This window comes from Bidens hawaiensis, unplaced genomic scaffold, assembly GCF_021521415.1.
Source record: "Bidens hawaiensis isolate Kalapana, Puna unplaced genomic scaffold, B.hawaiensis_p1.1 tig00013187_1, whole genome shotgun sequence".
Lineage (NCBI taxonomy): Eukaryota > Viridiplantae > Streptophyta > Magnoliopsida > Asterales > Asteraceae > Bidens > Bidens hawaiensis.
In genome coordinates this window covers 224,628-237,465 of record NW_027492113.1, presented here as the reverse complement: position 1 = coordinate 237,465, position 12,838 = coordinate 224,628, and the positions used below count along the sequence as shown (strand labels likewise).

At 36.2% G+C, this 12,838-nt stretch overlaps 1 protein-coding gene and 1 pseudogene across 2 annotated transcripts in view; both read right to left on the bottom strand.

Annotated features, from left to right (window-relative positions):
- LOC143543603 (lipoxygenase 2, chloroplastic-like) overlaps positions 1–12,838 on the bottom strand; it is a 53,334-nt gene extending 40,496 nt beyond the window's left edge. The window contains exon 1 of the mRNA XM_077035887.1: positions 12,456–12,838. Within this exon, the coding sequence (XP_076892002.1) occupies positions 12,456–12,813 (358 nt within the window). The 5' untranslated portion in view covers positions 12,814–12,838. The remainder of the gene's footprint in view (positions 1–12,455) is intronic.
- On the bottom strand, positions 6,536–9,333 carry LOC143543571 (lipoxygenase 2, chloroplastic pseudogene; annotated as a pseudogene). Its single transcript, XR_013137093.1, has 3 exons — positions 9,078–9,333; positions 7,176–7,802; positions 6,536–6,884 (listed from the first exon to the last, which is right to left on the bottom strand). The product of XR_013137093.1 is annotated as a lipoxygenase 2, chloroplastic pseudogene (transcript).

The window sequence follows — 12,838 nt, the reverse complement described above, 5'->3', positions numbered from 1 at the left end:
TTTTTCTCTTATCGGTCTTCTTTTCACACCTTCCTCTCGGTCTAGGCATGTGACCAACAGTGAGTATATGTATTGTAAATATATCATAGTTGCGTGTTGTTCTAGCGTAAGACTTCTTAAAATAAAATATTTATTTATTCGGAAACTTCTTGGACATTAATTACTAGAGCGTTTGGTTTACAAAATATTTCATCTGGTTACAACCATTTTAAAACTGAGCAATATTTATAGCGAACATCTAATTCCATAAATGACTCTAACTCTCTGCTATTGCTACTTGACTTGTTTTCCTAAAATGCAGGGAAAAAACATGTGGTATGCTGATGAACACGTTGACTCCAAAACAATATTTATATACTTAGTTATTCCCTAGGGTATCTTATTACCCAACCCGTCATGGCAAAGGAAATAATAAAGTTAAATAATTTATGCAATTATATTATAAATTCAAGCTAAACTCGAAACCGGTCAACAAACATTGTAACGTTCGAGTACTTAGAAACTACCAACATACACAAGACCATTCCCTAATGGGTATTACGTACACCTGCCCAACGTGGCAGGGAGAATGATCAAGCGGTGTGCCCACCGATTGCCACATATGTAATGATCCTGACAAACGTATATAATAGTTTGAGGGCTAGCGATTACCCTTGTTCATAAATTTTTAGGGATCTATAATCCCATGTAAACTTTGTTTATATGACTCATTTAAAGAGTTGTAAAAGTTTGAGCGTGTTCACCTTTGTTATAATCAGTATTTTTCACTGATTTATGCTTGTGAGTTACCTCATACCTATAGTACGAAAATAACTTTGTATAAATATCTAGATCCAAAGGATTACCTTTAGAACTTTAGTCTAATATACAGTTGTAAACCTTGACTCATCATTTGAGTAAAGCATTTAGACCTACAGTTTTCCTTTTTATTTTATCAATCACATGTTAAGTTTCTTCATGAGACATCAATTTGTAAATATTTATGTTTCTTCTTCAAATATAAATGTTAATTTGACTATCACCTTTGTATATAAAATTTTACGTTTCTTAGCTATGAAGAAAGGTTCATGAAACTTTTAGAAAAGCTAAAATATAATTGAAAACTCTTTAAGGCTTAGACTATATCCCCGACTACGTCTAAACTATATATTTAAATAACTTAAGCAGAGTTTCTACCTTATCACGAGTATTTGCTTAAGATTGATCAGGCATTATTTCTACTACATGTCGTGTGTTGGGGCTTCGTCCGGACTCTTGGTATCTGGCACGTACTTTGAGACTCGAAGCTACGCAGGGACGTTGTAAGGGATTTGGGGCACGCCTTATAAGGTTGTGTGTGTAATTGAGAGTGAAATGGGATGAGCTTGCCTTCATCCCCGACCCCTCTATTTATAAGCGGATTTAGGGATCCCTCGTGTATGGGTCCCTATGGGAAACCGTCGCGTAGCGCAACGTCTCCTAGACCGCCTTTGTTATTTTAATCCGTCGTGTAGCGCGATAGGTTTTTGGGTCAGGTCGTCGCGTAGCGCAACATCACCTACTTGGGTTGTTTCATCAAATCTAGACTTGTCACATGTCTCTGACTCATCGACATGTGTCACACTGCTGTGGTGGCTACGTCGCGTGCATGATGGACTTTGTGTCTGTCCATTGCTTAGCGTGACACCGCACAAATATTGGGTTTCTCAGTTCCTTCATGTAGCGCGAGAAACCATGGTCTCACCCATCGCGTAGCGCGACGGGTATCCAATCTCATTTTGGGATGTTGGTTCCTATTATTTTTGGAAAGATTTTGGTCCTTAGACTTTTGAAAGTTGGCAAATTTACCCAAAGTCTTCGGGATGTTGCACTTCTTTTTTTCTCTTAGCCAGCATCCTTTTTTTTCTTAGTTGGCTTCTTTTTTTTCTCTTACCCGCATGTTTTAGCCTTGTTTGACAAGTGTCGATAAAATATCAAATTAATTTCTCTTAGCCGACATGTTTTAGCCATCTTCTTTTTTGGGTAAGAGAAAAAAAATGAAAGCCAGCTAAGTATTTAATGAGTATGTAAAAGTATTTAATTTTGGCAGCTGCAACATGCCGGCTAAGAGAAAAAATAAGAAGACAGCTAAAAGAAGGGGAAAATGAAAGTCGACTAAGTATTTAATTGGGTAGGTAAAACTATTTATTTTTGTGGGCTATACTTTTAACAAAGTTCAGTGCCCATTAAGCGTCGGATAAAGCGGTGGCTCCTCCACCGACGTGACAGTTGTTATTGGTTCAAAAGTCAATAACTGAGGAATTATAGGCTAAAATAGCCATGTCTATTTTTCAAAGTGTGTGGTCTTTGTTTGATTAATTGTAAACTTGAACTACAAAATGGTTTTAAAGTCGAAAACACCATTGATTGCAAGCACGTTTAGCTAAACGGGTTGGGTTCGAGTCAACTTGGCAGTTTCATGGATTGACCCGTTTAACCCATTTGTTTATTTCAGTTTTAACTGTGTTTATGCAATAAATTAATTTGGTTCGGTATCTTATATTGAAATTCAGAAGGGAAATAACATAGTATTTTATAATTAAAAATGTATTTCTTTTATATAAGTTTGTTCTTTTTTTATAAATACGTAAATTTAAACTTTAAAGTATTGATATATGAAAAAAGTTGATGAGTAAACAAACTTTCGGTGCAAATGGGTCGTATTCGGGTTAACCCGTGAATACGTGTGTCGTATTCGGGTACAAGATTCCACTCCGGACACCATCATTACCATACTAAAACAGTGAAACATTCTAACATTTTTTTAATATGGAAATCGATTCAACCCTCATGTGGCTTTTTATGTTGCCTTTATGCGTATGAGATTCTCAAACTATATGTGAAATTAATTCTTTTGTGTGGCCCTAAATGATAAATGACTTTTATTTTGCTTACGTGGCCCATCAAATTAGAAACCATATCCAACATATCAATTTTTGTATGGTTAACTTTCATGTGAAGTTTGTTTTAGTGGGCTATCCGAAACTTTACTTTGGGCCATGCATAAAGAAAATGCATATCTAATTTTCAGTATCTTTAATTCTTACGGTTAATAACTCAATTTTGAACCATAATGGATATTCACCATGATATCATGATGTTAGATTCACTAATTTAGTGATGTGCACTTTTAATATGATTATGTTTAATACTTTTCCGTATTGTAGGTCCTGGAATGGATTTACTACAAAAGTTCACGAGTGTTGGATGTAAGCATGTATAAATGAGTAAAGCACAAGGGTCAACCACAAAGGATTCTTGTATTGAATAATATCTCAGTCCTCAGGATCGATCAATACAACAAAAAAACATGCAGGCATGAAATGGCAGAAGTATCTTAAACCCTAATTTAAGTTGAGTTTATATATTTACTCAACTTCGATGTTACAGCACTGGCAAAGCTATCACAACTTCGCCACTCTCCTAACTTCGCCACTTGCATATAAAACAAATATCAACATAAACGTAAATATAACAAAGTATTTATTACAGACAAGAGAAACATTAAACTAATGAACTACTGGCACCAAATGCACCAATAGACTCCCCCGGTTTCTTCAATCTGCAATAAAAAATTAGTAAACCTTCCACTAAGCAAAGCTCCCCATATGCACTTCATGTCTCACACAAACCGTGACAACCTTCTGGTATATCTTCCCCTCAATCTGCAATATAAAATACCTTTATGCTATGCAACACCCGCAAGTCAGACCTGAATAGATTTACTAGTTGCATCGGGTCATAAACACGTAGTAGCTCTTGCTCATTTTATCTTCCATTATCGCTTCAATTGTTTCACAATCAACATACCACCACTTCGAATTTCCCAAAACATCATGTGGCATTGGCTTTAGCAGAATCTTCTTCAAACACCTTACAAGTTTGTATTTTTACCATCATCCATGGTCTCCCGTTAGTTGTAACTCCCCTCTCTTTATCTTCGACATACTTACCAACTTGAGGTTTCATCTGAACCTCCTATTATACCTCTTGTATATGACACTGTACCACCTCTTGTTTCCTCATAAATTAATGCTCCTAACATCCCTCCCTGATAGTGAAGGCACATTAAATTCACAAGAATCTAATCAAATCCCTGAACATGTTAATGAGCTTGTATAACCCAAAAGTCAGATTACGAAGTCATCAAGGTTTAAAAGGCCTACTAACATTGATGACTACGTAACCTACCTTAATGACACCGATTTGGATTAGTAAAGATTACCCAACCACTTTTAATGAAGTCATTAGTAGTGACAAGTATTCTAACATTTGCGAATTGGTTGCTAAAAGATATACTCATAAAAAAGGGAACTATTATCAAGGAACCTGTGTATGACAAAAGGTTTTCTTAACGATCGTTGTGACATTAGTAGCTCATTATGACTAAGAGCTAATAACAACTTACATGATGGTGAGTTTATTGGTCAGCCTGAAGACTTTAAACCTAAAGGTCAAAAACACTTGGTTTGTAAGTTAAAGAAATCAATATAATGGATTAACAAGCATCTAGACAGTGGTACTTAAAGTTCGATGAAACCATGAAAAAATAAGGCTTTATATAAAAACTAAGTAAATCAATGCGCATACCTCAAAATGCGTTGGAGCAAACTGTATACACTTGTCATTTATATGGATGATATCCAACTGAAAAGTGATAAATTACAATTATTGCATGAGTCAAAGTGATTCTTTCGCATAAATTTGACATGAAGGATCTCAGAGAAGCCACTTGCATAACAAGCATCGAAATACATTGGGATCGTACCATTGGAAATTAGGTTTGTCCTAGATGATTTATTTCGATCATGTTCCTTTACGATATAACATGCAATATTTCTCTCCATTAATGGCTCCAGTAGTTAAAGGAGATGTTTTGGTTCATTTTAATATCTTAAACAAGAGGTTGAAAAGGACAAAATGAGGTTGATACCTTATGCTTATGTAGTTGGAAGCGTGATGTATGCTCAAGTCTGTACTCGTCCACTCGTCCAGATATCTTATATATATAGCTAGAATGCAAGGTTGATATCGATCTAACCTTTGCCTAGATCATTGTAAGGCAAAGAAAGTAGTGTGGTATTTGTAAGGAAAAAAAAGACTTTAAATTAACATACAGAACAACTTATATTTTGGAAGTATTTGACTATTCTGATTTTGGTTTTGCTAAATGCAAAGACAATAAGAAATCAATAAGAAATCAACTTCGGGGTGCATATTTATGTTGACAGTCATATTAATTTTATGATAAGGCATAAGCAACAACTAACTACAATCTCCATGATGATGGATGAATACATTGTAGTGTACACATGCCATGGGATGTCGTTGTTAATATATATTAAGTGGACTCGTAATTGTTAACTCCATACTACGACCATTAAATATTTACTCTAATAACTCAACTGCCATTAGTTTCTCAATTACTAAGAGTTCGGGTGGCTTTGGATTATATATTGATACAAAGTACTTGTTCGTAATTGTAAGAAAACGGGTAAAGGAAGATAACCTTTGTATAGAATACAATAACACTAAAGATATGTTAAATAACTAAAAGTCTCCCACCTAGAATTTTCGAGAACTTATAATGCGGATGGGTATTGGTAGAGACCTTATAGCATATAGTGTGTATGAATTATTATAATTTCCTCAAATGTTTAATTTGTCTATAATAAATTAAATATTGTACAATAAGGATTTTATTTTAGTCTTTTGGGTCTTACAATTAACTGTATTATATTAAGGTTTTGATATGACTATTGGGGTCTTGAATTGATTGAAATTCAAATGACTATAACTATCTACTTCAGTTTCAATATGAAACTTGATGAGTGTTTTAACTTCACCAAAATTAATGGATACCCATCACAAATTGTCAATCAACCAAGTGAGAGATGTTAGGAAATCACCTGCATTAAATATGTCCTTCTAGAAATCATTCCTTAAATGTAATCAGTTGACTATAAAAGGGCTCTAATAAATATTAATAAATATTGCAATTATATGATGGTATAATTGTATAATGTGAAAGAACATGTAACTCTTGTCCTTTGATGTCTTGTATATGTGTATAAATAGAGATATCTATAACACCAATTGATTATCTCTACACACACTCTATAAAGTAAAAGATATCTAAAGGGAAGTAAGAAATACTAGGATTATGTCTAATTCGTCCTCTTCAAAGATAACTATCCCTACAAGTATTATTATTTTTATGTCTAATTTATCATCATGATTGAAGCTACATGACTAGAATTGTATGATTTTGACCCACATGTAAAGATTCAATCAACACAAAGGTCACGACAGATTGCACATTAAGTTTTGTTTTCCTAATAAGCTAATATTAAGACTTTATTTTATTCTTATCCCATTTCATGTAGAAAGGTGTACATTAACAACACAACATGACACATACTTGAACTTATTCCAAATAATAACAAAACACAATCAAACTATGGATTGTGAGCTTATTATACCACACACATATAATGCATTACTCTAGCCAACCTAGCTAGATGGATATGCTGTTTGGAACACCTCTTCCGGTCACACCCTGTTCAGAATACGGTTTGAGAAGCTGATATGGAACCAAACCCGCACCGCTACGGTTCTTCAAATTGGGATCAGTGTTTCTCGAGTCTATGATTGCTTCTAGCTCGTTTAGCCTCCCACGAAACTCCTCAAATGCCGCCTTTATAGCGGGCTCCTCCTCCCATGCCGCCTCGATATTACCACCAATGTACTCTTCATCGACTGAATGACTTGATAAAACATCCAAAACCGCCATCACTTTTGTAGCTTGCATTTGAGACGGGAAACATTTCAATAACACATCTTCAGGACGTTTAATATACGACTGCCTGAAAACCCAACAAGATTTGATTGAAATTGTTTCAACCATCATGTGGGTCCCCTCGGGCCACCATTCGGCAGTGAACTTCGGGCAATATGACTTTGCGGGTTACTTCCCCAACCAACCGACAATTGCCCGAACCAAAATTCCTAACGAAGACCCCACAGACGAAGAATGGCAGTCGTATATTAAACGTCCTGAAGATGTGTTATTGAAATGTTTCCCGTCTCAAATGCAAGCTACAAAAGTGATGGCGGTTTTGGATGTTTTATCAAGTCATTCAGTCGATGAAGAGTACATTGCTTCTAGCTCGTTTAGCCTCCCACGAAACTCCTCAAATGCCGCCTTTATAGCGGGCTCCTCCTCCCATGCCGCCTCGATATTACCACCAATGTACTCTTCATCGACTGAATGACTTGATAAAACATCCAAAACCGCCATCACTTTTGTAGCTTGCATTTGAGACGGGAAACATTTCAATAACACATCTTCAGGACGTTTAATATACGACTGCCATTCTTCGTCTGTGGGGTCTTCTTTAGGCATTTTGGTTCGGGCAATTGTCGGTTGGTTGGGGAAGTAACCCGCAAAGTCATATTGCCCGAAGTTCACTGTCGAATGGTGGCCCGAGGGGACCCACATGATGGTTGAAACAATTTCAATCAAATCTTGTTGGGTTTTGAGTTGTGGCCACCATGGTTCATTTTTCTTGTCACCATGACCAACTGTACGAATCTCATTCCACCATGCTTGAAGCTCTTCGTCTTCTTCCACTAGATTCGGTTGTGGGTAATAATGGTTGACATAGGAAGTTGCCCATTGTTTAATAGCATCATAAATGAGTAATCCATCATTTGCAAACTGGTAATCCTCAATTGTTAGTTTCACACCGTGTGGTGCAGTTGGATCTTCAACCTCCATACCCCTACACAATTTCATACAAAACACTTAGGGCACGTTCGCTTCACGGACTTTTTTTTAAAGGATTTGGAATTGGAATAGGAATAGGAATTGGAATTGGAATTGGAATGGAATGGAATGTTTGAGAATCCCTATCATGTGTTTGGTTGGTTAATATGTATTGGAATTGGAATCTTCTTCATTCTTGGTTTTTTTTTTAAGAACGAGGGCAAAGGCGGAAACGTTTTAGTTTTTTTACATTTTTCGTTTTTGATTTATATTTTGAGTTATGATTTTTTTATTAATTTTTTGAATTTATTTTGGAGGGGTTTTTATTGTTAATAAGTAAATCCTGAACAATCCTTTCAAATAGGTTGGATTTTAAAATCCCATGAAATGTGGGATTTGATGGGGTTTAATTTCCATTCCCATTATGAAACGAACATATCAATTCATGGGATTTAAAATCTCATTACTTAGAATTCCTTACAAATCCTTGAAATGAAAAGGCCCTTAGTTTGATGGAATTGACATGTTCCATGCATTATTATTATTACTATTATTATTATTATTATTATTATTACTATTACAAAAATTGTCCTTAAAAAAACTAATTTCCTTCGACTGCTCTCCTTCTCCTTCTCTTTTTTTTCGAACGGTGACTTTCACAGTTAAGCTAGCACCGCGCGACTAAGTCGCGCCCCACCACCCCACTCAGGCCAGCTATGTTGACATGATCGGGATCCACGCTGGCATCCAAGTTTGGCTTGGCGTTCCCGGTAAAACCCAGTTTGCTCACCCCACCTTAAGGCACGACAGTGCCTTCAGGTTTTTAATGCTCTGAAAAAATCCGGTCGAAAAAAATCCGGTCGAAATCAGGATTCAAACCCGGGACACTTGGGTCATCCATCATGTTCCTGGCCATTGGGGCAAGCCCCGCTAGTTTAATATACTAGAAATGTTTTGCGTTTTTAATACTAAGGATATTTTAGACGTTTTACACCAACTTAATAGAAAAAGATAACTCATCCAAGGTACGGGACCAATCATGTTAGACTCACTTAAAAATTATTGGAGTAATTTTTAGATGGAAAAAATTGTGTCAAATCCGTAATAAGAGTAAATCGCAGGGACCGGTCGCGCACCTTACTCTTTTTATTAGGCAATGGTTATTCATATACCCTTTTTGGATATTCATGCACCTTTTTAACACACATTTGTCTTTTATATACACTCTATTATAAAGGGTATATAAATAACACCTCTCTTTTATTATTGTCTTTTATGTAAAAAAGAATACCTGCTAATTAGATCAGCTGGAAGTGCTTCTTGGTCAAAACGCCATAGTTGATCATATGCACTAGAGCAAAGTTGCATACAATATTTTCAAGGAGAAAATGTTGACTCTATGATACCACCAGCATTAACAAGAAGCCATCGAGCTAGAGAATTAATTTGCATAGTGTAACGGAAATGAGGGAGAAGTAGTCGTCGAATTGGGTGCATCTGGCTGAGCTGGCGGTTGGTAGCAATTATGTAAGGCTCAGTAACACAATGTGTTCTTAGCCAATGGCTAACAAGTTGGTGATAAACAGAATCATGAGCCAATACATGAGCCTTGGCTAGCTTCCAAAGCCATGAACTCGTGGCATCCCAGGCGGGTGTGTAGACATGTTTCCAAAGTGGTTTCCCATCAGACGGTGGGCGAGTCAACTCAATAGCTAGTGGCCCCAATGTTCCAGCCGGAGTAAGGAACATTAAAGTTCTTGAACCGTAAAGAGTTGTCCCTTCGAGTTCTCTTATTTTATTAACATAAGGCAAGAGCAGATCATGGTAATCCAACATGAACAATTTCTTTTGTGCTAAGGCCTACAAGAACATAATTGTTTTTCTAATATTAATAAAGCTACACAATCATGACACTAGATAAAGCAATCGGGTTTTTTTTGGCTTTACCTCCTCAAGAGTCATGAAACCTTTAATCTCTTCTTCTACAAGCTCCTTTGTGATTGCTGATTCAGCTGGTCCATAGATTTCAGGGTCTAGTTTGCTCAACAAAGGCCATTCCTAGTTATACACACATGTCATAATCGTTTACACAACATCTTGCTTATGAATATATACTCCCTCCGTCCCATTTTAATGTCATGGGACCCAAAACACACAAATTAAGAAATGTTGATCATTTTATTTTATGAGCTGTAAAATGACAATAATATCCTTTAAGTTATTATGGCTAAAAACCATTTCTTCCTTGGCTAAAAAATCCACTACTTTTTGGCTCTAGTATATGCAATAGTAAGGGCACAATTGGAAATTGAATTTATATGTATAGAAATGACATTTAAATTGGGACAACCAAAAATGAAAAAATGAACATTTAAAATGGGACGGAAGGAGTAATTGTTTAGGCTCTGCAGTTTATATGTTTATTGTACCGTAACCAATTGTATCCTACAAGGATTGACACCAGCAAGCATTTGTCTACAAAATTCCTCATCACGGAACCATGCAAATGTGTCTCCTGCAATTAGAGAGCCATCAAATTATAGAAACTTATACTAACAAACACGATAGAAGAAAAATGGTAAAAATGCCTACTATCAATGAGTTCGGGGGTCTCAAACTGAATAACGGTATTTGCAGTATCAACAACCCCTTTGACAAGTCTAGGTAAAGCACTTATAATCCCATTGTCTGGTGGAGGAACATTAACACCTTGGTTATAGAGTAAGTCTATGGATGTGAATAACGGAAACCCCTTGTCTTTGTCGGTAACAATTGAGTCTAGACTTGGTACAACTGCATGAAGCACAGAGTATAAAGCCTTTGCTCCAAAGCTAACGTCCTTTATCTCTGAAAAATCTTCATCGGCGGGTATATAGAAAGGGAGCGAAGTTCTGGTCTCTGTTAATGGATCTGTAATTCAATAGGTTATGTTAATATATAGCAGTGTTGTAAAAATCGGTATTAGTAGGCTATTGATCAGTAATTGGTGAGTGAGTGATTGGTTCGTATTTGAAATATTATGCTTTTTAATCCAATCCGATTAATAAGTTTAAAAAACTATATATCATGTTATAATAAAATTCTATATATGTGAATAACTTTGAAAAATTATTGTTGACCGTCGGTACTCTCACCACTCAGCTAGCGCCTAGTGAGTTCTACAACGTTGATTAAATATTTCAACGATTACAATTTCATCATCAAACAAATAACTCGCATAACAAATTGACACTCAAAACAACACATATAGTGATCTATTTGTACCTTTAGAGGACATCTTGCGACCGGTACGACACCGTCTAGGGTAAGGATGTTCCTCGCCACCCAGCACGGGCCGTGCTAAACTTAAGTTATCATCTGGAGCTCCAAGATCGTTGTACACATCATAATCATAAATCCTCTCAAACGATTTACGCTCCCCTTGCCCGTTGCCTCTGAGAGATTCGATATCTTTCTCTCTTAACGACTTCAGTGCCTCCGGTGTTTCCGATGGAAGGTACGACTACACAATAGATAAAAACTTGTTTTCAAAACTCATGCAGAAAATAAACATGTTTTCTTTTTGTTCTTGTGATTATTATTTAACAAGTGATGTATAAAGTTTTCACTAAACAACATCTCAATTCAATTTGTTCTATAAAAAAGTTATATATCACCCAAAATATTTAATAACGTGTTAGATATAAAACCAAATAAGATTCTAGTGTACCTTGTTGGTGAAAAAAATTCTCTTTTCGGGATTATCAGATTTGGAGTGAACCCATGATTCACATGTGAAAGTAACACCATTATCAAGAACAATGGTCTTAAGGAACACCTTCTTGCTATACTTATTTTCAACCAACACAGCTCCAATTTCCCCAAAATCATCAGGGACATCAAAGTCACACTTATATGTGTACACCTTAATGTCAAAATCCAACGCCTCGTATCTTTGCATTCGCCTTCACCGTCTTCTGGTTTCCTTTTGCTTTATCAAGTAAATTAAAAGTTTTATAACTTCTAACATAAACTTTTGTAGATATTTATTTAACATATTTTTTTCTTTCAAAATAGACGCAATTTTAAAATTTGTAACATAACATATATCATCATCATTATCGTACTCGGTAAATCCCATTAATAGCAAAGTTATGGTAGGGTCTGAGGATGGTAAGATGTAGACAGCCTTACCTCTATCTCTTATGAATTATGAATAGAAAGGTTGTTTCCGGTGAGACTCATGGCTCGATAGTAGTATTGCATCAAGTCTTGGACATAAGGCACATAACACTCAACCATCGGGACACCGCCGATTGGTGCATGTACCCTTGTCTTTCGGCTATCAACGCCACCACATGATGCCTGGTTAACTTTCCGTCACTTTTAACGTTATTTTCACGAGATTAGTAAAATAACGTCAAAATTAGTGCAATTTCACTTTTGCTCACCCGATGGTTCACACATATATACATTATATGTGCGCACAGCAAGCAAGGCGTACGTAACATAACATATATGCTAGATAAAATTTGTAACTTAGTTAACATGTTCAAACAAAATCAAGAGTCTATATGTGATATACTTATATGTGTCCTTTTTGTTCTTTATCAAATGCTTTGTTAAATGTATAAGGTTTATGAGAACATATAATATCACTACTTCAAATGAAAATGCGTATAATACGTACAATCAAGGTCATTAGAAACGAGCTCCAACGAGAAAGACCGTCCTAGAAGATCAGATGCAACATCAAGGACACCACCAACACTTACACCCGCAATAGCAGCGGTAATAGTTGGTTGGACCGTGATGACACCCTTGACATGGGTGCCCTTGCTAATAAAGGGAATTGATATGGCTTTAATACTACCAACATTTCGAGCACGGGTGGCATTGGATATCTTGGTGGATGCATGTTGGTGGAGGATGGCGGGAGAGTAGGCAGAGGAGGAGGAATGATTATTGGTGTCACCGCTAACGAAGGGCTTGCGGATTGGGACTAGGTTGTGAAGAGAGTGAGACAGGTTGATTTGAGAGTGAGACATGGTTTGCTTTGTTTCCTTTACTTAT